This window comes from Somniosus microcephalus, chromosome 8 (genome assembly GCF_052327205.1).
Source record: "Somniosus microcephalus isolate GS21.2 chromosome 8, FLI_Smic_1.0, whole genome shotgun sequence".
Lineage (NCBI taxonomy): Eukaryota > Metazoa > Chordata > Chondrichthyes > Squaliformes > Somniosidae > Somniosus > Somniosus microcephalus.
In genome coordinates, this window is record NC_140994.1 from 216,103,246 (window position 1) to 216,130,613 (window position 27,368).

Below are 27,368 nucleotides of genomic sequence, written 5' to 3' on the forward strand. Positions count from 1 at the left end.
GACCTTATCGAAAGCCTTTTGAAAGTCCAAATACACCACATCCACTGGTTCTCCCTTATCTATTTTACCAGTTACATCCTCAAAAAATTCCAGTAGATTAGTCAAGCAGGATTTACCTTTTGTAAATCCATGTTGACTTTGTCCGATCCGGTCACTGTTTTCCAAGTGCTCTGCTATTGCATCTTTTATAATGGACTCTAGCATTTTCCCCACTACCGATGTCAGGCTTACCGGTCTATAATTCCCCGTTTTCTCTCGACCACCTTTTTTGAACAGTGGGGTAACATTAGCTACCCGCCAATCCATGGGTACTGTTCCAGAGTCTATCGAATTTTGGAAGATGACCAGCAATGCATCCACTATTTCTAGGGCCACTTCCTTAAGTACCCTAGGATCAGGCCCTGGGGATTTATCTGCCTTCAATCCCGTCACTTTCTCTAACACTATTTCCCTACAAATACTGATTTCTTTCAGTTCCTCCCTTTCATTAGATCCTATGTTCCCCGACATCTCTGGGAGGTTATTTGTGTCCTCCTTTGTGAAGACAGAACCAAAGTATGTATTTAATTGGTCTGCCATTTCTTTGTTCCTCATTATAAATTCCCGATTCTGACTGCAAGGGACCTACGCTTGACTTCACCAATCTTTTTCTCTTCACGTATCTATAAAAGCTTTTACAGTCAGTTTTTATGTTCCCTGAAAGCTTACTCTCATACTCTATTTTCCCCCTCTTAATTAATCCCTTTGTCCTCCTTTGTTGAATCCTAAACTGCTCCCAGTCCTTAAGGTGTACTGCTTTTTCTGGCCAATTTATATGCCCTCTCCTTGGATCTTATGCTATTTCTAATTTTCCTTGTTAGCCACGGTTGAGTCACCTTTTTTGTTTTATTTTTATGCCAAACTGGGATGAACAAATTCTGTAGTTCATCCATGCGATCTTTGAATGTTTGCCATTGCCTATCAGTCAACCCTTTGAGTGACATTCCCCAATCAATCCTACCCAACTCGTGCCTCATATCATTGTAGTTTCCTTTAAATTCAGGACCCTAGTCTGAGTCAACTACTTCACTCTCCATCTTAATGAAGAATTCTATCATATTATATCACTGACCTTCCCTTTTGTTCTTTCATCCCCGCCCCCTTTTCCCAAACCCTAAACTTGCTTTCCATTTTCTGCTTTTTTTCCCCAGTTCTGAGGAAAGGTCTTCGACCTGAAACGTTCTGGCCTGCTGAGTTTTTCCAGCGTTTTCTGTTGTTATTTCGGATTTCCAGCATCCGCAGTATTTTGCTATTGGCCCAGTAATTCGGGTCCCAACGCGTGAGTACGGACGGGGTACTCACGCGTGGGCCCGATGGAATTGCCGGTTTTCAGCATGCACAGCGCATGCGCGGTAAACTGGCATTTCCTTTCCTCTGAACCAAGGGGTTCAGAGGTCGAACGCGTGCGCGCAGGAGTCTGCGCGTGCGCGCTGAAATTCCTTTTTTTTTAATGTAAAAGGTTTGCCCGTGCGTGAAGGCCTCAACTTTTTACGAATGAAAAAAGCAGACGTAAGGACTTAGTTTTAAAAGGTAAGTGGTCTAATAATTAAAGTTAGAATTTTTTTTCCACAGGTTTATTATTTTTAAAGACTTTACAGTAAGGTAAGTGTATTTTTAGACCCGATTTCTTAAAAAAAAATTCAGAAATTTGAATAATAGTTTACAATTGTTTTTTAGTTATTAATAGTTCATTTAATTAGTGGGATTTTTTTTAACTTTTATTTTAAGTTTAAGTACTGTTTTGGGCGCCCGGAGTTTTCATGAGTTTGACAGTTCTTACTATCAAACTCATTAATGAACTTTTGCAACCTCCGATTGGTTGCCCAGTGCTCACGTGATCCCAGCCGGCTCATCGCACTAAGTACGCCGCTGGATCATGCAAGCACAGCGCGCCGGGAGCTGAACCGGGCCACTGACAGGAAATCCACGCAGGGCCAGGCTTCAACTGTCGGCGCGCTATGCAAGTGTAGGTCGGGGACTTGCACCCACGGGAAGCCCCCGACACCAATTTCTGGGCCATTATATTATCTTGATGTTGACAACTCTGGGATGGCTGGCTTGGGAAATGTGAAATGTATCATTTGTCCAGAAGAGGGTGCTCTTAAGATTAGGACAGAAGAGAGGCAGGTTCACTCTGTAGCTCTGAATATCTCTTAACCTCTTCCACCTTCTATCCTATCACAGACCTCCCCTTTTGTTCTTTCATCCCCTCCCCCCTTTCCCAGCTCTACACTTGCTTAAAAATCTGTTCTATTTCCTGCTTTTTTCCAGTTCTGATGAAAGGTCATGGACCTGAAACGTTAACTCTGTTTCTCTCTTCACAGATGTTGCCTGACCTGCTGAGTTTCTCCAGCATTTTTTTATTTCACTCTGTAGCTAACCTACACTTCCATTGGCCTGCATTTTTTCCTGTTTAAAAACTCCATGAAGTCCCGATGATTTGTATAGCTGTCTCTTAATATCTATGTAAAACATGTCTTATTCAAATGAAGTTCCCACGATTTCAGGGAGCTTCAAGGCATTTGCAGAAAAATTGAACCCTGAAAAATGTAATTCTTAAATTGGAGTGGTCAATATTGACACTGGTATTAAAGGTGAGAATGGAATATTTTTTCCAACAGTTAAGTCACTCTGAAGAAAGTTCAATCCCCACCTGTCCCTCCCCTCAAAAATACAGTTTTCCCAAATGATTAGAGTTAATATGACAAATAAACTTCCACGGTTAAACACTCATATTAGGTCAAGCCACTAGACAATTTTTTTCTTTACACATTTATTACACAAAAAAATTCTCCAAAAGTAACAAATGGGAAATATATAGTGCACACTTAAGGGAAAGTATTTACAGAATGTCGAGGTTGTTTTTTTTTTATTTTTTATACAGTTTAGCCAATAACTTCCATTTGAGTCAAATAAATTAAAAAATACTGTAAAAGACAATTACAATTGACAAAATATTAAATACAATATCTTTTGGTGTACAATGCTCTTAAGCTCAGCATTCATGTGTTGTAATTATTTAGAAATTACCTTGTAATAAAGTTATTTTGAAAAGTTACACAAAATCTCCCTTAAGACTTTAAAACGACGATGCGTGAAAGAGAGAAGTTTTGTGTTTATACAAGAGTACTGTCTGTGACTGCAGTAAAGGACAAGATCGCTAGCATCCCACCCAAACAATCCAAAGATCCCTCATTAAAGTAAACACTCAGTTGAGTTTTTTTTTAAACTTGCATCTTGCGCATCATTCCCTCAACCAAAATAAATTTAAATCAGGTTTATAATGTTAGCCAATGTCTCTCATCCTATATTTCCTATGATTAAGGCTGTGATTGAAGTGAAAAGCACAAAATCAATTCATACTGTAGCTGGCTCAGCCACATTGTAGAATACATTCCAAGCAGAAGATCAAAAGATATTTACTGCTGTACTTCAGCGACAGTGTGATGGTTTCACAGGCACTCGCTCCTTTTTAATTCACCCTCACTTTATTTTTTCCTCCCTTTTCCCCTAGTCCACACATTATTCCTTGACAGACAGCAAATGGGTGACTGGAAGCCAGGCTTCTGACAATGCTGCTAGAATCATCAAGCTTTCACTCCTATTCAAATGGCTTCAGCTGTGTTACTCTACTTACTAGACACATTGCAGAGAGATAGAGAGAAAACAAAAATAACCCACATCCCACCAGACCAGGGTGCACACTGGCACAAACACAACTAAACTTCCTTATTGAAAAGTATTAATAAATCTGTAACCAATTCTAATTTCTCAAAGCAGATGGTTATTTTCTCAGTTTGGATTTATTTTGGTTTATTGCTCTTATTTCACCCTCTTACTCCAACTTTTCTCCCTTTTGCTCCTGAAAGATTTTACTTGTAGTATTGGTGGATTGCATGCAGCCTTATGGTCACCAGGTTGTGAAACCAATGCTATTAAACTGGGGACATAAAAAAGCCTTGCAGAGATTACTATACTGTAAAAATATTTTATGTAAAATTAGTATTGATTATGTACAGAACCAACTGTGGACAAGGGAAGAAAATGATCAGATTGTCTCTTCACAATATCCTATGTTCACATGATCTGCTAGGAACATATTCAACAATCCACATCCTGAACCACAGGTTAAAGATCAATGTCCTGTTCTCACCATATAAGCAGCTAAAAGTTACATTCCCTCCGCCCAGCCCCAAAGTTTCCTCCCCCATCGTTGTGTGGCACCACTGCCTGAGCATGCTACTACACTGCATCACTTAGCACCTTCAGCTGAATACCATGCATAAAATTAGAGAACTAACAGCAATTACAAAACTAAGCTAAATTGGAATTTAGGAAGCAGAGAATTGGGAGCAAAGTAAAGCCCTCGGTGCAGTATTAACTGAGGTAGTACAGTATTGAATTGATTTCCCCTCCCCATTAAAAACATTTTTAAATGACAGGCTGGGGTCAGATCAGCTGACAGAAACAAATGAATGCATTGTGTTTGTGACTGATGCTTTCCTATATGATTTTAATCGGCTATATTGCCCACATATTCATTGCTTCAATGCTTAAATGACAGCAACGTGAAGCAGCAGCAATCACAGATAATGCTTCCACTAATTAAAGGCAATGATTAGCATTGTTCAACTCTGTCAGTTACATCAATGTACTTCCTAAAACATTAAAACATCTTGACTTTTTTGAAGTTTATTCTTAATAGGGCTTTTGTAAAAGTAAACGTACAAAACATTTCTTTCCAAATACTCTGTCCATAGAGTACAAAAAATAAAAACACGTAAATATATGTGCAGGTTCAGTAAGAACAGGAGAGGTTAGTCCGACTTCCCTGAAGTCAAAAAGTTTCCATACGTGCAAGGTCATGGTTCTAGATTAATCAGAAGACAAAACAGCAATTTCTTGTTCTTGGTTTCAAATTGTGGTCGTGCAAACACAACACAATCTCTGAAAAAGAACATTTCACCTTCCCTTTTGGTCTCCTGTTCCAAAATTCTTTATTGTTGGTTTGGCCATGGACAGTTTAACAGTGTTGAGAAAGGCAACTGTTTTGCTCTGAAACAGAGCCTTTTTTCCCCCGCCATTATGACTTTCTTCCGTGGCATTTTCATGCAGCTAAAACACAGAAGCCTCGCTGCATAAGACAGGAATTGGAAATTACAAGCATGGAAAATGTAAATAATTTGGTGCTGTCTTCCAGTCTGTGCAATCATTTCCCTTGCAATTGTTTAACACGACTTGGCAATTGAGCAATTCAAAGCAGTATCTGGGCCACATATGGAGAATGAGTGCTCGCTATAGCTGCCAACAAGGGCAGGTCACTGGATTCGATCCTAAGATAAGAGGAAACAGAAGCATTAGTTTCAAATTAGAATTCCGTAAAGCAAAGTAGCCAAGACATGTGGGCACACCTTCACCTAATCTACTGTTGACTAGATAAACTTTGCTGAAAGACACATTTTGTTTCAGAGAAAATATGCAGCTTTCCAGCCTGTTGGTTGTTATTTCTGACACGTAGAATATGCATTTGTTCATAATAACGCACTATTACTTTTTAAGCTGGATCTATCCAATGTTTTATAGAAATCAGTTTTTAGCAAATTCCTGGCTCTAGAGTTTATTCAGCGAGTATCTGCACCATACAGACCAGGAGGATCCCATGTTCCATTTCCAGTCTGTGCTGAATTAGGCTGATTTCAGCCATGGCAGCCAAAGGGAGATTAAAATTAGCCGCAGCACCTTGGGTTAAGGAAGAAAAAAGAATCAGCCAGAGCCTCTGCTTCTGAGTGTTATCAATAAATCTGGTAATTTGTCAATTACACCAGAAAATGACCAGAGAAAACGAGAAAAAAAAGTTTCCAAGTATTTTGGGAAGCTTGCAAAATGAACTGGGAAATACTTTTAAGCAGGTAAAACAAGAACATCCCAGTGAACTGATTGAATCATGATCAAAACTGCAGAGAAAGCGGAACACCGGTGTTAAAAGCACTGTGTGGTGTGATACTCAGCCATTCATTCCAGAAAGGGTCTAGATTCAGTCTCTGGTCTTTGCCAGGCAGCAGTAGGGATACTACAATTAGCGTTGGTGGTCCTGGGCTAACAAAGAAACATAGATGTCAGCAAGGGCACCCTCGTTATCTCAATCCAACATTACCTACTGGAACGTGCACCTATGAACACAAGAGCATGGATAAGAATCAGGTTCGGGTGTGATGGCCTAGGGCGACCACTTGGGTAAGGTACCAGAAAGATACTGGCACCATGGTGTCACACCCCAGCATGAATTAGTGCCTTCAAGACGAAAGGAAAAACAGTAGGGGGGTGGGGGGGAAGATTTTATTCAGTAAACTAGTTGGTACAAGCAAAGGAGTTGTATGTGCAATTTCTTCCATTTCCATCCCTCAGTCTACTGTAGGTGTTGTCATCTTGCTGTGGCACAGTTCAACAGTGCCAGATGCCCCCCCATGCCATGCCAAAGCAGCCATTATTCATGATCCTCAATAGCGAGTGTTGGCAGGCTATTTGATTGGATGGAGCATCACAGGGAAGCCCATTCCTTTACTTCCTTGACATCTAGAAACACACACATGTATGCATGCATGCACTCCCAGAAGAGATTACTGAATCGATCAGCAGAGGCTGGCCTATTTCCCCTCTCTAACCCAGGGTGATGATGCCACTTGTAGCACCCCCAACATCCTCCAGGCCAAGATATAGGCCCGGAAATAAGGGTTCTAAATTGGGGGAAGGCCGATTTTAATATGATAAGGCAGGATCTGGCCAAAGTGGACTGGGAGCAGCTACTTATAGGAAAATCCACATCAAAACAGTGGGAGACTTTCAGAAGGGAAATAGAGAGAGTACAACGCCAACATGTTCCTGTAAAGGTCAAGGGTGGGACCAACAAGCAAAGGGAACCTTGGATGACAAGAGATTTACAAAAATGCATTAGAAATAAAAGGGGGGCTTTTGGCAGTTACAAAAGACTAAAGATGGAAGAAGCCCTAGAGGAGTATAAAAAGTGCAGGGGCATACTTAAAAAAGAAATTAGGAGGGCGAGGAGGGGCCATGAAATAACACTGGCGAGCAAAATAAAGGAAAATCCTAAGATGTTTTATAAGTATATTAAGGGCAAGAGGATAACCAGGGAAAGGGTAGGGCCCATTAAGGACCAAAGTGGCAATTTGTGTGTAGAGCCAGATGATGTAGGCAGGGTTTTAAATGAATTTTTTGCATCTGTGTTCACTATGGAGAAAGACGATGCAGACATAGAAATCGGGCAAGGGGACTGTGACATACTTGAACATATTAGCATCGAGAGGGAGGAGGTGCTAGCGGTTTTAGCAGGCCAAAAAGTGGATAAATCCCCAGGCCCGGACGAGATGTATCCCAGGCTGCTGTGGGAGGCAAAGGAGGAGATTGCAGGGGCTCTGACACAAATTTTCAGAACCTCTCTGGCCACAGGGGATGTACCAGAGGACTGGAGAACAGCTAATGTAGTACCATTATACAAGAAGGGTAGCAGGGATAAACCAGGGAATTACAGGCCAGTGAGCCTAACATCTGTGGTAGGGAAATTATTGGAAAAAATTCTGAGGGACAAAATTAGTCTCCACTTGGAGAGGCAAGGATTAATCGGGGATAGTCAGCATGGCTTTGTCAAGGGTAAATCATGTCTGACAAATCTGATTGAATTTTTCGAGGGGGTGGATGAGGGAAATGCTGTGGATGTGGTTTACATGGACTTCAGTAAAGCTTTTGACAAAGTCCCGCATAGGAGACTGGTCAAGAAGGTAAGAGCCCATGGGATCCAGGGTGCCTTGGCACGTTGGATCCTAAACTGGCTGAGTGGCAGGAGGCAGAGGGTGATGGTCGAAGGTTGCTTTTGTGACTGGAAGCCTGTGTCCAGTGGGGTACCTCAGGGATCGGTGCTGGGTCCCTTGTTGTTTGTGATCTACATAAATGATTTGGATGAGAATGTAAAAGGTATGATCAGTAAGTTCGCAGATGACACGAAAATTGGTGGGGTGGTAAATTGCGAGGAGGAAAGCCTCAGGCTACAGGACGATATAAACGGGTTGGTCAGATGGGCGGAAAAGTGGCAAATGGAATTTAACCCTGAAAAGTGCGAGGTGATGCATTTTGGACGGACAAATAAGGCAAGGGAATACACAATGAGTGGTAGGACCCTAGGAAGTACAGAGGGACCTTGGTGTACATGTACATAGATCCCTGAAGGCAGCAGAACAGGTAGATAAGGTGGTTAAAAAGGCATATGGGATACTTATATTCTATGCCTCGGCTAATGAAGGCAAGAGCAGGGAGGTTATGATGGAGCTATACAAAACGCTGGTGAGGCCACAGCTGGAGTACTGTGTGCAGTTCTGGTCGCCTCACTATAGGAAGGATGTGATTGCTTTGGAGAGGGTGCAGAGAAGATTCACCAGGATGTTACCTGGGATGGAGCGCCTCAGCTATGAAGAAAGACTAAACAGGCTGGGGTTGTTTTCCTTGGAGCAAAGAAGGCTGAGGGGGGACCTGATTGAGGTGTACAAAATGATGAGGGGCATAGATAGGGTAGACAAAGAGGAACTTTTCCCCTTAGTAGGGGGGTCAATAACAAGGGGGCATAGATTCAGGGTAAGGGGCAGGAGATTTAGAGGGGATTTGAGGAGGAACTTTTTCACCCAGAGGGTGGTTGGAATGTGGAACTCAATGCCTAAAAGGGTGGTAGAGGCAGGAACCCTCACAACATTCAAGAAGCATTTGGATGAGCACTTGAAATGCCATTGCATACAAGGCTATGGACCAAATGCTGGAAAATGGGATTAGACTGGACAGGGATGGATGGGCGGCGCAGACACGATGGGCCGAAGGGCCTCTTTCTGTGCTGTAAAACTCTATGACTCTAAGATTAGCTAAATGAGCAGAGACCAGGGAACAATCCTGGGGCCTTCCTGGCTTATATGGCTCAGTGGCTGCGTAACCAAATTCAATGCTCTCATCAACAAATTAGGTTTGTGTTTTGCATGGAGAGTGTTAACTTCGAAGTATTTTCTTCCTTTCCCCTTTTTTGGGTATCTCCAAAATGTGCACCAACCCTCACTGAAGGGGTGTGCGGGTCGATGACCTACTCTCTGACCGTTTGCTCTCATCATGAGGAGACGGTAAAAAATGAGCTGGGGTGATGAGACCACCACCACCCCCTACTCAGTGACAACACATCTGAAATTAAGAACTCGGTACCTGTTTGTAGGTGTTATCCCACATTTTGAAACTCTGAAGCAGCACTTAAATGGTCCAACAAAGTGGGCAACACAATGTTCCAAATTTAGCTTCGTTATCTTCATGAATAGAGTTCCACAGTGTAAAGATCTGAACTCCTTACCCCAATACCATGCCCAGTTCCTTCACGTGTACTCTCATTTGGCCCTTAAGGTATTCTGACAACATCTTGCTTTTGAAATACAGCTCCTGCAGCCGATCTTCAAGGTGCATTATACACTATATGAAAAAATGTTTAAAAATCAAAATTAGTTCAATATACAGTATTGTGGAAAAAAAAAAAATCATACAAAGTAGTTTCATTATCAGGACCAATATTTGTTTCGGTAAATTAGTATTCCATCCCTAGCCTGCTACACCGAAATACACAATGGGCTGGATATTCCGATCCCTACGGGTGTGTACTCACCCGTAGGGACATCAGAAATGCCGGTTTCAGGCATGCACAGAGCATGCGCTGGAAACTGGCATTTCCGATCTGTCAAGAAAGCTCTTGACAGATCCTCTGGCTGCCCTGGAGAAGGGCCTCTGCGGGTGGAGAGTTCCGCTTTCTGGAGACCCTCCGCCCGCAGAAAACACTTACAATTCTTGTGCCTGGTAAAAGCAGGCCGGATAAGAGTTGAAAAAAGTTTTAAAAAAATTTCCCACTGATTTATCATTTAAAAATACTTTAAAGGCAAGTTTATTTTTATCCCCATTAAAAACTTTATTTTTTCAAAAATTAACTATTTTAAACAAAAATTAAAATTGATGTAATTTCAAGTCATTTTAAAAATGATTAAAAAAAAATTATTTGAAGTTTTACGATGTTTTTGGGGGTGATCTCCAGTCATATATTTGACAGGTCTTCCTGTCAAGTGTACGAAGGGAGATTCCCTTCTCTGATTGGCTCCCCATGGCCCACGTGATCCCAGGGACGCTGCAAACCACCTGCACCTCTGGGATACGTGGGCCCTGCGCACTGGCAGTTTGGAGAGGCCCAGCAGTGGAACTGTGCGCCTCCTGGGAACCCTCAGGTAAGGGCACAGATTTTTCCAGATCGCAGCCCTCCGCCCGCGGGAGGCCTGCGATTGGAATATCTGGGCCAATGACTTTACAAATGGGGGGGGGGGGGGGGGGGCGGGAGACGAGGGGGTCTGGCCTCTCTTCTCTTTCGAGACTCAATTCTAAACCAGAATAACGGGGAAGAAATTGTCTATCTATTGAGTCTTTAGTGCAATGCAAAATGAGTTTTGGCAGTTTGGACTCAGTTCCTAGTGCTGGTAAGCAAAGGTGCCTTAAATTTAACTCTCCACTGAGTATTCCCATGCCTCTCTGTTCTCCCTACCCCTAGTATCGCCTTGCAAAATGCCTGCTCTCGCAAATAGGGCCCTGCCATCCACAACTTCATCCTGATGAGTGCACAGATACATCAACTCTGACTGAAACCTGGCTCACTGACAGCAACTCTCTTCTATTCACCATAGATGCCCCACCTGACTACTTGTTACACCACATCTGCAGTCCAAATACCCCTGCGGTGGTTTTCCATTCAGCCCCAGGTCCTGTCTTGGCCTATTCCCATATTTTCCAGCATATTTTCTACCTTTGAACACCTCATTCTCTCCTAAACCACTCCTCCCAAGATCCCCATTGTTTGCCACGAGCTTGCTACACCTCCACACCTCCTTTAATAAAAATCCTTTCTGCTGTTCTTTATCTTTCTATCCTTGGTCATTTAGACCTCTACCTGAACTGCTCTGCAAATTCTCTCCGCGCACACACAATTCCCCCCCTCTCCCCCATTTCATCGTACAAAGTTTTCACACCTCAAATGGTCTTGATCATCAATAGAGCTATTTCATATTAAACCATAGAAATTTACAGCACAGGAGGGGGGCATTTGGCCCAGCTTTGTTGAAGCAATCCCAAACTAATCCCACTGCCCTACTCTCTCTGTAGCCCTTGTATCTTTCTCTGCTTTAAATGCTTATTTACACGTTCCTTAAAAAAATGCAATAGCTCCTGCCTCGACCACTCCTTGTGGCAAGCATTCCACGCTCTAATAACTCTATGTAATGACATTTCTCAACTTCTTTCCCCACTTGCAGCAACAATTTTAAATTGATGATTCCTCAAAATCGGCTCCCGAGTCAGAGGAAATATTATTTTTGTATTCAAACCTTTCATAATTTTAAAATGCTTAAAATGACCTTTTGGCCCTCTGTGCCAGTGGAAACAGTCCCATTATTGCAAGTCTCCCCATACAACTATATTACCTCATACCTGGTATAAATCTGGTGAATTCACACTGCATATTCTACAACATGGCACTCAAAATTGAGCAAAATACTTTAGCTGTGACCTAGTGTTTATCGTGAACAAATGTATCACGTCTTTGCTTTTGTGCTCTATGCTCCTATTTATTAAATCTAAAATGCCTTTATGTAGTTGGACCTTGGCTCCTCTATATGAGTCAGCATCTTTGAGTTTATGCTTCTATTCCTTATTTTTCCTCCCAGAATGCGTATCCTCCCACATTTCTGCAGAGTTATTTCGACCTCTGGTCTGCTCATCTCTCTATGTCCTCCTTGCATTCGGAGTCGTAACATTTTGATATCAGACTCCTTATGCCCAAGTCCCAGTTATTTTTTTTATATATATGGATAACAAAATTAAATCCAGCACTGACCCCTGGGCGCACCAATTTCAACCTTCCTCCAATCCAAGCAACACTAACACATTGTTTCCTGTCCGTCCACTAACTTTCTATCCATGCTACATTTCCTCTTATGCTATACAGCTGAAGTTTTTTTTAAACAAGCCTCCCGTGAGAACTTGAAATGTCTTCTGAAAATCCATATCTACCACGTAATTTCTTCCTTCCATTTATACAATCGGAACATTCTTCAAACATGGAACAAATGAGTTTTTCCTCATCCTTTTCCACCCTTTCTTCTGTACCACCCTCCTTTGTGAAGAGAAAGATTGGTGAAGTCAAGCGTAGGTCCCTTGCAGTCAGAATCAGGGGAATTTATAATGGGGAACAAAGAAATGGCAGACCAATTAAATACATACTTTGGTTCTGTCTTCACAAAGGAGGATGCAAATAACCTCCCAGAGATGTCGGGGAACATAGGATCTAATGAAAGGGAGGAACTGAAAGAAATCAGTATTTGTAGGGAAATGGTGTTAGGGAAATTGATGGGATTGAAGGCCGATAAATCCCCAGGGCCTGATAATCTACATCCTAGGGTACTTAAGGAAGTGGCCCTAGAAATAGCAGATGCATTGCTGGTCATCTTCCAAAATTCTATAGACTCTAGAACAGTTCCCATGGATTGGAGGATAGCTAATGTAACCCCACTATTTAAAAAAGGTGGGAGAGAGAAAACGGGGAATTATAGACCGGTAAACCTGTCATCGGTAGTGGGGAAAATGCTAGAGTCCATGATAAAATAAGTAATAGCAGAGCACTTGGAAAACAGTAACAGGATCAGACAAAGTCAACATGGATTTACAAAAGGTAAATCATGCTTGACTAATCTGGAATTTTTTGAGGATGTAACTGGTAGAATAGATAAGGGAGAACCAGTGGATGTGGTGTATTTGGACTTTCAGAAGGCTTTCAATAAGGTACCGCGTAAGAGATTAGTGTGCAAAGTTAAAGCACATGGGATTGGGGGTAAGGTACTGACTTGGATAGAGAACTGGTTGGCAGACAGGAAGCAGAGAGTTGGAATAAACGGGTCTTTTTCCGAGTGGCAAGCAGTGACTAGTGGGGTACCGCAGGGATTGGTGCTAGGACCCCAGTTATTCACAATATATATTAATGATCTAGACAAGGGAACTAGATGTAATATCTCCATATTTTGCAGACGACACAAAGCTGGGTGGGCGTGTGTGCTGCGAGGAGGATGCCGAGAAACTCCAGTATGATTTGGACAGGTTGGGTGATTGGGCAGGTGCAGTATAATGTGGATAAATGTGAGGTTATCCACTTTGGTTGCAAAAACAGGAAGGCAGATTATCTGAACTGCAATAAATTGGGAAAAGGGGAAGTGCAACGAGACCTGGGTGTCCTTGTGCACCAGTCGCTGAAGGTAAGCATGCAGGTGCAGCAGGCGGTTAAGAAGGCAAATGGTATGTTGGCCTTCATAGCAAGAGGATTCGAGCACAGGTGCCAGGATGTCTTGCTGCAGTTGTACAGGGTCTTGTTGAGACCACACCGAGTATTGTGTGCAGTTTTCGTTGCTTTATCTGAGGAAGGATGTTCTTGCCATGGAGAGAGTGCAGCGAAGATTCACCAGACTGATACCTGGGATGGCAGGAATGACGTATGAAGAGAGATTGGGTCGATTGGGCTTGTATTCGCTAGAGTTTAGAAAAATGAGAGTTGATCTCATTGAAACTTATAAAATTCTAACAGGACTAGACAGACTAGATGCAGGAAGGATGTTCCCGATGGCGGGGGAGTCCAGAACCAGGGGTCACAGTCTAAAGATAAGGGGGGTGAGCCATTTAGGACTGAGATGAGGAGGAATTTCTTCACCCAGAGTGTGGTGAACCTGTGGAATTCTCTACCACAGAAGGCAGTTGAGGCCAATTCATTAAATATATTCAAGAAGGAGTTAAGATATATTTCTTAAGGCTAAAGGGATCAAGGGATATGGGGAGAAAGCAAGGACCGGGTACTGAATTTGGATGATTAGCCATGATCTCACTAAATGGCGGAACAGGCTCGAGGGGCCGAATGGCCTACTCCTGCTTTCATCTTCTATGTTTCAACTTACTCCACCCCATTACATTAAACAATTTATCCCCATCTCCTAATTCCTTGACCCCGCCCCCCCTTCCTTACTCAGCTTCTGATGATCTAGTTTCCCCTTTTGGCCCTATTGTTGTCAATATCTGTGAGTCTCCGTTCTCTTGTGCCATCTCCTTTCTAAACTGGATTTACTGCCTTCTTAAAAAGCCCGTCTTTGAGCCCTCTTTTCTATAAGTACCATCCTATCTTTAACATATCATCCTATCCAAAGTCTTTAAATGAACACTGCCACACATTTAGTGCCAAAAGGTGAAGATGGAGAGCATTAAGGAGGAGTTTGTGGTTGCTCTTGTTCCCCAGTATGATCCTGCAGTAGCAGGAGGATTTGGTTGCCGAGAAGCAGTACTGCTTCAGATGGTCATGTCACATTTTGGTGGTAGATTCCAAAGAGGTTTACATGACAGATGTTCTCTAGTCTATGGATCACTGACTAGTTCTAAAAATGGTCATTGTGGAGGTGAGTGATCATCCAGGATTTGATGGGGGCAAAGGTAAGGCAGATGTGAACCAGATCAATAGCAGCGTTGATGTTGGTACAGCAGTGCCTGTCCCAAAGACTTATAAAGCGGGTTAAACTGGTTTTAAAGATGTTAATAGGTAAGTGAAAATGTATCATTTGAATATGTGAGAACAGGTTAACCAACTGAATATCAAAATTAAACATTGCCAAGATGTTGTAGCTTTAGGGACATCAGAAAGTGATGGAAGGCAGGGCTATTTCCAACTACATTAGTATTTAAGTTTTATATCCAGGAATTATCAGTAACAATCTATCTGCAGAATTTTAGGTAGTCGACCCTCCCTGGTCTTGTCAGTATTATACTCACAAAGTTTGGAGAGAGATTTAGTTTGTAGAGCTGCAGAGTGGAATGAAGCAAGTTAGATACTAAGCTGGATACAAGTACTTCTTTCCCAAGCTTGTTGCTGTCTGTGGTGCGCCTCTGGCTACTTGCAACCTGCACGGTCCACTTATCCAAGTCCGCGATAATGCAGACGGCTTCTGCTATTGGTTCATCCAACACTGGATGCTGAACAGAAAGGATGTGAATAAAGTTAATATATCCTCTAGTTTAGAGTATTAAGTATCAAACATATTGGATTTCCAAAATCAACATCATAGGGTTTAGCAAACTTGCAATGGCTGAGGCCTGGGAACATGTCATCTGCCCTCAGACATAAACAGCACTTGGCATGAAAAGGGCAGAAAAAAGGGTTAAAAAAAAAAATCCCAAATAAACTATATTTTTATTCTCCAACATTTGCTTTATTCTTCTATTAAACAACAAATATTTTCCTCAGGCTTTTCAGTAATAAGCTGGGAGTGTCATGGTGTTTGGCAAATACAGTGCACATGTATAGAGACTGTATACAAGAGATAATATCCATTATACTTTAGTGAAAATACAATTTGGGCTAAAAAATTACATTATCTAGAATGAAAAAGCTGGGGTAAAAAAAACCCCATTAAGATCAGCCCCATATCCGAAGAAATCTTCAATAGATCATGCAGATTTATTAATGTAAATTACAATATTGTTTGCTGTAGTTGCCTGTGACAAAACTTCTGAAAAGTAGTTGAATTGAAATACACATCATAAAAGGAACTGAGCAAAAGAATCGATAATGAGTGACCTACCTGTACAGCATGTGTTAAATCGGACGCCAAACACTGCTTCAGCTTCTCATCGCTGCTCGTTCCATGCAGAACAAAGTCAGATACATAATAAGGGCAATAACCACCAAAAAGGGACCTCCCAAAATTTGCCATACTTGGTTTGTTGCAACTTATTTCAACTACACTTGACCTATAAGAGAGGGAAAAAAAGGTCACTTAAATTTAAGTCCACTTAAAAAGTTCAGCAGCTCTCCAAGGCTTTACTTGTCTGTTTTTTCGGTCATTCCCTCTGAAGTTGGGATCCATGTTGCAAGAATCAGGCTCTCATTGGCTGGGAAATGTCTCTAAAGACCATTTATTTTCAGTTAATCAAGGAACGAAAGTACAAATATCGACTCGGGGATATATAAAGCTGCAACCAGGTCAACTCTATGGTTTTCCATTGGTTATAACTTCCTCTTCGACAATTAATAGTCAGTGATCGGAACAGCCCAATCTCAGCTTGATAAGATAGTTTTATGGTACACCAGTGGTCAATTGTTTAGTTATTGATGCTGTATCAGCGCCAGCAAGTATCTGTATATAATATTCGGGCATCCTTGGAAAACTGACCCCTGAGCTATAAGTAGAATAATGGAGTCCTAGTAGGCTGTAATTTAATCAAGAGGTTTGAATGGTTTATCATCTCCAGAATAATGGACAATTGGAAGCAAGTTATGGAGGGATTCAGAATATACCACATACCACAAAGTATATACTTAGGTTTTATTTGATTTTTGTTTAAGACAACACTTGTTAGGCTCCCCATAATTGATGCAAGATGACCTCCAAGCTGACAAGAGTTGCATCATTGATACAACCACTGCAAGGTTAGGGGGATAATTCCACAGTTGATGAACTGAAATTCATCTCAATTATATTTCTCTTTGTGCAATCTCCCTGCTTAGCACATAATCTAATTCAGCATAGAAACCGTGTGTAAATCATTAGCAACCTACCACTCTGTCACCACCCATTGGCATTTTAAACACACTCCAACCACTGGGTTGGTTGGCCTACTGGGAAATGTCATACCAATATAAATTATCTACTTGAGGGCGTTTTGAGCAATTTCACAAAGTAAACTGAGTTCTGTACTTTCAGTTTCCAATAATCAGAGTACACTACATAGGACATCTTGTACTTCAGAATCACAGAGGAACACACACAGAGTAAAATATTCCCCATTAAAGTGCCATAAAATAAATCCCAGTACAGTTCAAATTATATGGCTTGAACAGAACTGCAAAATTATGAGTTGTCATGGGAACTAGTATGATGCACTTGTTGGCAACAAAAATGGAAATGGGAAACCATAAACAGTAAATAATGTTAAATCTCTGTTATGCAGAATATGCTCCGCGTTCAAAACACTGAAAAAACTTGAGCTCAATTCTTGTAATTTGTAAAACAGGTTTGTGAATTCACCTCTACCCCCTAGGCAATAAATCTCCTGAAGTACAGTACAAGCTTTTGTCTGATTCTAAAATACTGTGTTACAAAGTGGCTATTGATAATGGTGATCATTTTCACCAGAATACTCATTTGCGGCACCCTCCTCAACCAGTCTATAGCTGTTCTAGAACTACATATGCACAAGTTAAGCTATTTCGGACACCTGCTGGAATAAAACCCATTGAAATTGCAGTTGAAATAAGAACATAAGAAGCAAGAGCAGGAATAGGCCATACGGCCCCTCGAGCCTGCTCCCATTCAATATCATGGCTGATCGTCTACCTCAACTCCACTTTCCCGCCCGATCTCCATGTCCCTCGATTCCCCTAGAGTCCAAAAATTTATCTATCTCAGCCTTGAATATACTCAAAGACTCCGCATGCACAGCCCTCTGGGGCAGAGAATCCCAAAGATTCACAACCCTCTGAGTGAAATTGCGAGATTCATTCACAGGAGCCTGCCATCACTCTCCATCATAATACAGTTCAATGGCAACATTTTCTTTTGCTGAAAATGAAGTAGACGAACTCCACCTCTCCTGAAAATGAGAGCTAATGAAAACCCTAATAAAAACACTCAACTTCCTGTTGCCATGCTGTCATAATTCTTTGCCAATTATTTCCCATTATAATTTTTTATGTCCACACAAATGTTCACATTTACAGCTGCTCGGATCTAAGCAATAAAATGAATTTCCTTCACCAAAGGGAAGGTTCATCCATTTCCCACTCTGATTAAGCAAAATGTTATCGTGTTTTGAATTAATCTCTGCGCATTTCTGGAACTGCCTACAACAGACAGCTGCTGCATAACTAAAAGCAGAGAGATAGCCGTGCTCTTTCCTAAAAGGTTCAGTTTGGTCAAATATGAAGGCATCATTAAGTAATTGTATTTAACCAGATTTTAGGCTCGGTGAGAAATATGCTGCAACACTAAACACGTTAGAGAAATAGGGATCCATCTCAAAACTATCAGGAGATGTCAGTGGTGCATTCTGTTCAGTTTGACACTAGTTGGCACAGCAATTAAAACAACATTTTGGACTCGGAATTCTTTTACAGCTCCTTAATTTTATTTACTTTTATATTTCAGGATGTTAACCTACTTTCTTTTATCTCTCTCGCTTTTGCTATTCTCTTCTAATTTCTTCCCTTTACTCCCACCCTCTTCTGAAGGCAGTAAGTCACACCAGGACACGGTTGCAAGGGCATTGGCTGCCCTCTTTACCCATGCAGCCTTTCCTCATGCAAGAACTTAACAGCGAGCACCGACAGGCTACTGGACTGTGGGAAGTACTATAATGTGGTCTGACTTTGTCCTTATCTGATGTGCACATTCCAGCAGGGGGAACAGCAATCAGGAAAAGGATCCCTGACCAGTTTCCCACAACTTCAGATTCTTCTTAATGTCCCTAGGCGAACTCGGAAATCAAAAATCAAAGAAATGTTATTCATCTATATGGTTCAGCATTGCACACACGTTATGCAACACGTATCCCTAAATTTACTACAAGAGTTTCTTGTTCAACACAACAGAAATGACTGTATCCTTACCCTGGGAAAGGAAGCTCCATCTGTTCCAGCCAGTCATCCTGCTCTGTACTGTAGTAACTATGTCGAGACAACTCGTGACCTGCATCCTCATTCTCACTGTCACCCAAGGCACTATCTGAGCTCTCGTTTCTGGGGATATCCCACTCAATCCCAGAGGGTGCTTTTTTCTGTAGACGGTCTTCTTCCCCACAGGGGTTAGGAACAGAGTCCTTGTCTCTACAGTCCTGCTCAGCAGAACTGAGTATATGTGAATCTAAATCCATTACGTACACTTTACAAGTGCACATGCAACTGTTCCCACTCAAGTCACGCTGTTGTTCATTGTCCCGAATACAAAGTCCCATTTTTGAAATATCTTGTTGCCCAACTTCCTGCTGCCCAACTTCCTGCTGATCCTCTTTGGGAAGATCATCAATGGTCTTTGCTTCTATTAAATTATCCTCCGTAAAATACTCATCAAACAGGCTCAAACTTCCTTCATGCGAAGGATCCCATTTATAATTGTGTGTATTGAATAATGGGTCCTTTGTCCTATTAGTTTTGTTTTGGTCCAGAGTTATCTTCAATGCCTCTTCTTGCTGTGCTCTTTTTTTAAGCTCCTCAATGCCTTTCTGTAGTGCTTCATGGACCTCATTTCTCTTGGCTTCTGTATCAGAGTCAGGCGAGAGCGAGTCACCAATCTGAAAAGTCACTTTTCGCATTGAACTGGGACTGTCCTGGAGATGATTTGCACTACAGGGTACGGAAGACGACAACGGTTTATCAGGAGGCAGTTTCTCGATTACAGGTTCTACAATGAGGCTTTGGTCTACAACAGCAGATCTGACAGACAGCACTGTTTCAGTCTTGGTTTCCTGAAGGCAGTGTGTGCTTTCTTTGTATTGCTTGATGGTATCTTCTCCACAGAGAGCTGCCAGATTTGTACTACAACTATTTGGACCGCAGTTGGTTTTCCACAAGTTCCTGTGACATCGTATGAATGTATCACTTGAACTACATGCCTCTTCCTGCCTGGTAACATCATGCTGTTCTTTAGCAGCATGAAGTGGGCACTTCTCGCTCTGATAGATACTAGCAACACTGTCCCGTGAAAGAGAGTTTTGGTTTTGTAATATGGTTGGAAAAAGGGAACTTTTATTCCTGTGAAGTGTAACCACGACATATTCGGACTCTTCCACCTCTCCTTTTTCCAGGGATGTGGTCATCACTGACTCATTCACTTCAGTTTCACCATCCCCTTCTACCACCAGCTGGGTTTCCTGCAGCTCAGAGCATCGAATGAAGTATGTGAGGAAGTGAAGCAGTCGCTGAACCAGTTCCTGTCGCTTGCCAATCACCACAGTCCGGGCTAATCTTACAGGAGAACCTATTGCACCATGTAGGTCAACTGTCACAAAAATAAATGATTAAAATCAGAAGAGTACTTTTGACATTAAGTTTTTTTTAGGGGGAAGAGGGGCAAGAGAGATGTTTTGGTTAAGATAAACAGATTTCAATGCTTGGAAACTGAGCTCTTTTAGCTCAAGACCCTTAGGTTTACCATGAGCCAGCTGCAAAGTAAAGCTCACCTCACTCTACAAAATGCAACTTTACCTCCGCCAGCCTGTTATTAAACACCCCCACTGCATCACTGTGATTTTAATTTCCCATTACGGTCTCCAATCCAATGGAGCTTCAACAGATTGGACAATATAGTGCCAAATTATGGCCAGATTTGCTCTATGGATGTAAAACTAAGCACTAAACTGTCCAAGCCTATTTTACATGGGTCAAAAAGTGATACATTTTGGTAGAATGAGGAGAGGACATTTAAAGTAAATGGTACAATCCTAAAGGGGGTGCACAAACAGAGACACCTGGGGGTATGTGTGCACAAATCGTTGAAGGTGGCAGGGCAGATTGAGAAAGCAGTTAAAAAGGCTTATGGGATCCTGGGCTTCATGAATAGAGGTATCGAGTACAATAGTGCGGAAATTATGATGAACCTGTTTAAACCACTGGTTTGGCCCCAACTGGAGTACTGTGTCCAGTTTTGGGCACCACACTTTAGGAAGGATGTGAAGGCCTTAGAGAGGGTGCAGAAAAGATTTACGAGAATGATTCCAGGAATGAGGGACTTCAGTTACGTTGATAGACTGGAGAAGCTGGGATTATTCTCCTTGGAGCAGAGAAGATTGAGAGGAGATTTGATAGAGGTGTTCAAAATCATGAGTGGTCTGGACAGAGTAGATAGAGGGAAACTGTTCCCATTGGCAGAAGGGTTGCGAACCAGAGGACACAGATTTCAGGTGATTGGCAAAAGAACCAAAGGCGACGTAAGAAAAAACTTTTTTACGCAGTGAGTGGTTAAGATCTGGAATGCACTGCCTGAAAGGGTGGTGGAAACAGATTCAATCACGGCTTTCAAAAGGGAGTTGGATAAGTATCTGAAGGAAAGAAATTTGCAGGGCTACAGGGAAAGGATGGGGGAGTGGGGCTAGCTGAAGTGCTCTTGCAGAGAGTCGGTACGGGCTCAACGGGCTGAATGACCTTCTTCCGTGCTGTAACCATTCAATTATGAGTGCAGAGATTCCATCCCAATCTGACCTATAGGTCCAAGAAGTGAAACAAACTTTTTGCCCATTGCAATGCCTCCCCTCCATTCTGTTGAAATATTTTTTCTAAGGTTCATTCGTGCATTTGGGTTACAATTAGAAGAAATACTGGTACACCAATTAACAGAAATAAGGCTTTGTTTTAAAAATTGAAGCTACCATTAGTTTCTGTTCGGGGCAACACATGTTGGTACACTTGTGTACAATATAGTGCATACACAACAATTTATTTAAATCAGAACTGAGACCACTAGCAAAGCATTATCCATATAGATACAAATTGATATGAAGAAAAACAAGAATTATATAAATAATGGACTAATTAAGTAGTTAACATTACACGAGATATAATGGGAACCCACCTTACAATGGCAAGGGCTTTGCAATTAAGTAGGAGACTTTACATCAATAAATTTTAGCAATTATAGTGGTACTAAACTATAAATATTATTTACTAGTTCATAATCTACATAATTTAAGTGTTACCAAATTATGTAACTAAAGGTGTTTTATAGAATCATAGAATGGTTACAGCACAGAAGGCTATTCGGCCCGTCAAGCCTGTGCCAGCTCTCTGCAAGGGCACTTCAAGCTAGTCCCACTCCTCCACCCTTTCCCTGTAGCCTTGCAAAATATTTTTCCTTCAGGTACTTAACCAATTCCCTTCTGATAACTACGACTGAATCTGCCTCCACCACCCTTTCAGGCAGTGCTTTCCAGATCATAACCAGTCGCTGCGTAAAAAAGTTTTTCCTCATGTCACCTTTGGTTCTTCTGCCAACCACATTAAATCTGCGTCCTCTGGTTCTCGACCCTACCGCCAATGGGAATAGTTTCTCTCTATTTACTCTGGCTAGACCCCTCATGATTTTGAACACCTCGATCAGATCTCCTCTCAACCTTCTCTGCTCCAAGGAGAACAACCCCAGCTTCTCCAGTCTATCCACATAACTGAAATCCTGCATCCCTGGAACCTTTCTTGTAAATCTTTTCTACACCCTCTCGAAGGCCTTCACATCCTTCCTAAAGTGTGGTGCCCAGAATTGGACACAATACTCCAGTTGAGGCCAAACCGGTGTTGTAAAAAGATTCACCGTAACTTCCTTGCTTTTGTCCTCTAAGCCTCTATGCATGAAGCCCAGAATCCCATATGCTTTTTTAACCGCTTTCTCAACCTGCGCTGCCACCTTCAACAATTTGTGTACATATACCCCCAGGTGTCTCTGTTCCTGTACCCCCTTTAGCTTTAGAACTGTATGCTTGTCATGTTCCACGACACTTGATTAAGCCTGAATGATGAGTGTAATTCACTCAAATTAGCGCATATTGCATCAAGCAGAGAGAAAAAAAAAGTGCAGCCACAGAGGACAGCCTGGGAGCGCATGAAAATGGAGAACTAACCACACCTCAATTTCAACAACTCCTGTTCCCAACTGTATATTTGACTTTGTATTCTAAAAATAAGATAATGGGGCACAATCGGGAAATTGTACCCAAAATAAGCTTGAAATTGCACTGGTTAGGTTACACTTCCAGTTCCTGCTAAAATACATTTGCATAATCATAAACGTGAAATCTTCCATGAACCAGCGCAATCAGTTTCTTTTATTTTTTCTTTCCATTAAAAAGTATTCCTTGATGTATTGAAGAGTGGTCACCTGGTGCAGTTTTATTAATACAGCTGAAAATTAGTTTATCAAAAATAAGCATTTTTGAGTTGTGTCCCCGGTCCACCACCTGAGAGTAACCAGATTTAAAAATCACTGAAAATGACTTAAAAAAAATTATACTGAGCCATTTAATCGTTTCATTGGTGTAATCACCTTCTTTGTAAATTAAATATTTTTTGATATGAAAAAACTTTTAAAACGAGTGCCTGTGCACTTAAGAAAATGAACACAATTTGAAGAGCTGTTCTGAACCAGCACAATCTCGCAATATTGTCGGGGTAAGCGTGGTCAGTTTTGTGCGCGGGGGCTGATTTGGATGAGTTGAATAACATAAGTGCAGGAGTAGGCCAAACGGCTTCTCGCATCTGCTCCGCCAGTCAGTAAGATCATAAGCTGAACTTCTACATTAACTCCACTTTCCCGCCCTTCATTCCCCTAGTGCCCAAAATTCTTCAATATGCTCAATGATTGAGCATCCACAGGTCTCGGGTAGAGAATTCCAAAGATTCACAACCTTCTGAGTGAAGAAATTTCTCCTCATCTCAGTCCTAAATGGCCGACCACTTATCCGGAGACCATGATCCCTAGTTCTCGACTCTCCAGCCAGGGGAAACAGCCTCTCAAGCATCTACCCTGCCAAGCCCTCTAAGAATTTTATACATTTCAATGAGATCACCTCTCATTCTTCTCAACGCCAGAAAATATAGGCCCATTTTACTCGATCTTTCCTCATACGACAATCTTCTCATCTCAGGTATCAATCCAGTGAACCTCTGTTGCACCGCCTCTAAGGCAAGTATATCCTTCCTTAGGGAAGGAGATCAAAACTGTACACAGTATACCAGGTGTGGTCTCAAGAAAGCCCTATATAATTGCAGCAAGACTTCCTTACTCTTATACTCCAACCCCCTTGCATTAAAGGCCAACATACCATTTGCCTTCCTCATTGCTTGCTGTACCTGCATGTTAACTTTCTGTGGTTCATGTACAAGGACACCCAAATCCCTCTGAATACCAACATTTACTAGTCTCTCACCATTTAAAAAATATTCTGCTTTCTATTCTTCCTACCAAAGTGGATGATTTTACATTTCCCCACATTATACTCCTGCCAGCTTCTTGCCCACTCACTTAACCTGTCTATATCCCTTTGCAGTCTCTGTGTCCTCCTCACAGTTTACTTTCCCACCTAGCTTTGTATCATCAGCAAACTTGGATATATTACACTCAGTCCCTTCATCCGAGTCATTGATATAGGTTGTAAACAGCGGAGGCCCAAGCATTGAACCTTATGGCACCCCACTATCTTGAACCGGCGGAAAACACGAGCGCAAGTGGTTTTGGACGTAACTCACGTTTAAATTCCTTGATCTTTTGTGCTAGTTCAGCCAATTCTGCCTGGGCTGCATTACATTACATTAGCTTCCTACATTACAACCAGTTTCCTAAATTAGAAGTCACTGCACTTAATTGGCTGTAAAGCGCTTGGAGACATCCTGAGGTCATGAAAGGCGCTATGTAAATGCAAGTCTTTCTTTATTGCGCTGAAGTAACTAGCGGAAACAAGTGGAAACTCAACCCCAATCTCTCCATCTTTCTCCATGATGTTACATTTGCAAGCGTACTTTTCAGACCAGGACTTACCTAATTGGGCCCATAGGGGGTTATAAGGGTTGGACTTTGATAGCATATCCACACTTTGAGAGGAATGTTTTTCCAAGAAAATCTTAATAGGTGGTTGACCATTTGGCATAACTGTTGGGACCCAGGCAAGATGATTTGTGAGCACAGCAGTAATCAGGGCAGGTAGAAACCTGATTAAAGAGAAGATAAATATTTGAGCAATGCAGGCAGATCACATTCATCAATTCTAATTTCAAATGGAATTCATGTGCATTAAATAACAAGTGTACTTTTTATCTTGGAGCCAAGAGGAACAGCACACCGGAGCAACAAATCATGGCATCAGAGCAGTGAGATAGAGGAGGTTCAAACCCCAATCTGCCAAGCTCCTGATCTCACTCTAGGGCACATTATGGTCTCGAGAACCCCTACAAATACTGACACAAAGAACATTCTGCCCGAACTTCTGACAGACAGGGTCAGCTGTGTAAAGTAAAATTGTGCGATCAATAAAGAAAACGGTTTTAAATTATTGCATAGCAACAAAAATAAATGTGCCAGCAAGTCACTAAATACAGAAATGAATATTTCGGGATTGTCAACACAAAGCTATAGGTCCTCTCCCAGACGAACATGAATCCGATGACGTTGTGGAGTCCAGTTTGAAAACCTATGCTCTAAGGAGCCACACCCACAGGAAGCCCATGTGCTCACCCACAAGAAGGAAGAGTTACCCTAGGTTGCTCTCGTGTACCTCGTTGATTATCCTGAGAACAGGTCATCCACCGAGGTGCAGACAATTAAGCTCCTCCTCTCTCTCACCCAAAAGTGGCAAGGGGGCGGGGTGGATGGAAAGAGAGGGTATAAGCTAGCAAAAGTCAATTGTTAACCAGCAAGATAAAGCACATGATATTCACCTATATATCAGTCATATTTCTAGGTATTTCAGTATAGACATTAAATATAAGACTCAAATTAATCTTTATGTTTCCTGTATGGCGAGTTCCCAAGCTCAGCTGGCTCTGAGGGAGCTGGGGGCACTTTCTCAGGAGGAAGTGAGTGAGTGAAAATTAAGTCAATATATGGTTCTTGTGTGTGCCTCCTTAGGGTCAGATCAAACGTAGCAAGAAAAGGACCTGGGTACAAGTTAATAGGGTGCTTCTTACTCCTCCATCAGCAAATAGTGTATAAAAAGCAAAACATGGGATGGGCAGTGGGTTAAAAACAATATAATTTTATCCTCTTTTCAAATCCAAAGACTACATTTAAGATTTTTATTTTCTCTCGTCAATTTTCCCGCTTCATTCTTTGGTTCAAAAAGGGGAAGGTGAGCAAGTGATTAGCTCTTAGCATATGCAATTCTATATTCAAACACTGGGTGGTGCACACGGGGCATTAAACAGAGCCAGATTCCAATTTTGCCTCTTCGTCTGAGAATCATCTGACCTCCACTCTGATTCTTCCATGTCTGGGTCATTGTACAGGGAGCTGCAGTGGAGCCTCTGCCCCATCTTTTCATTGGACATGCTAATGAAATATAGACTGATTTATAAACAGAATTGAAGTTTTCTCCAAACAGTTCACTAAATATTAAAAGATTGAAACAAGTCAAATGTCACAAAATGATGGGATGTGGAGTCATATCCACCATCCTCATTGAGTTCCTCAATTCCACCAAGCTGTATAGGGACGATCTCAAGCTTAAGACCAAGTTCTCTCCTCCCCCAGAAAATTCATGCAAGAGGGGGGAAAAAAGTCAGTCACTCTTGTGCATCTTTTACCAGCCTAATTTCATTGGAGCAATTGTGGGTACCTGGGAGCAGGTCATCTTCACAGTGGCTATTTTGTCATGCAGGAAAACCAAAAGAACGTTGGGAAGAAAAATGTCTTGAGAGAGAGAGGGAATCCGACCTTAAAGGCATTTAAGAAAAAAAATTGGAACCAACAATCCATCAACTGCTTCACATCTTCCTGCAAACACTACACATAATAAGCTCTTCTCCCTTGCAACTTATGGAAAATCTTCTCAATACTCAACTGGTTCTTTGAAGTTTGTTCCATCAGTAAAGCAAACTCCCGCATAAACTGTTGGCAAAGCAGGTTTTTTTCAGGTGTTCCAGACATCATAGTCAACCATACAGGCTCTGCAATCCTTGGCATTGTGTAAAGATTATATATTGCAGTCCTAATTTTTTTTTGGGGGGGGGGGGCAGAGTAAAGGAGAGAAAAATGGTCAATTTTTGGGGGATCTGAGCACATCAAGTTTTATTTAGAAAATACAGAAATTGAGCAAATGGAACAATATGTATCACTTTTCCTCACATTAACTATAATATGAAAACAAAAAAGAAAAATCTGCCCTATTCGCACCCCTGGAGTCACTTAAGGTGAGAGGTTCCTGCGCAATATCTAATATTACCCAAGTATACAACATATCAGAAGTATTTGTTGTGCTTAGAAGGCTGATTATATTTCATAGCGAGCAACATACTACCTGCTATTCTTGCAGACCCTGGCTTAAACTGCAACTGATGCACATTCCCCTGACAGTTATCAAATTCGACTGGCAGTGAGCCAGCAGACATGTGACTGGTAGTGTGGAACTCTGGATCTCAAGCATTTTAAGTCTTCATCCAAAAAAATCTCACTGGGAAAAAAGTAGTCTGCACAGCTGCTGCAATTCTCTTA

The 27,368-nt window shown here is 41.7% G+C and overlaps 1 protein-coding gene across 5 annotated transcripts in view; it reads right to left on the reverse strand.

Annotated features, from left to right (window-relative positions):
* Positions 1-2,773: 2,773 nt before the first annotated feature.
* Positions 2,774-27,368, reverse strand: part of fnip1 (folliculin interacting protein 1) — a 131,054-nt gene continuing 106,459 nt past the window's right edge. For 3 of the 5 annotated variants that reach the window (XM_085995711.1, XM_085995716.1, XM_085995713.1), the window contains exons 12-18: positions 26,719-26,865; positions 24,702-24,871; positions 18,794-20,180; positions 15,768-15,936; positions 14,959-15,159; positions 9,428-9,543; positions 2,774-5,372 (exon numbers count right to left, since the gene is read on the reverse strand). In XM_085995711.1, coding sequence (XP_085851837.1) covers positions 5,294-5,372; positions 9,428-9,543; positions 14,959-15,159; positions 15,768-15,936; positions 18,794-20,180; positions 24,702-24,871; positions 26,719-26,865 — 2,269 coding nt within the window. In that variant the 3' untranslated portion in view covers positions 2,774-5,293. The remainder of the gene's footprint in view (positions 5,373-9,427; positions 9,544-14,958; positions 15,160-15,767; positions 15,937-18,793; positions 20,181-24,701; positions 24,872-26,718; positions 26,866-27,368) is intronic. The other 2 variants (XM_085995715.1, XM_085995712.1) reach the window with 1 other exon arrangement.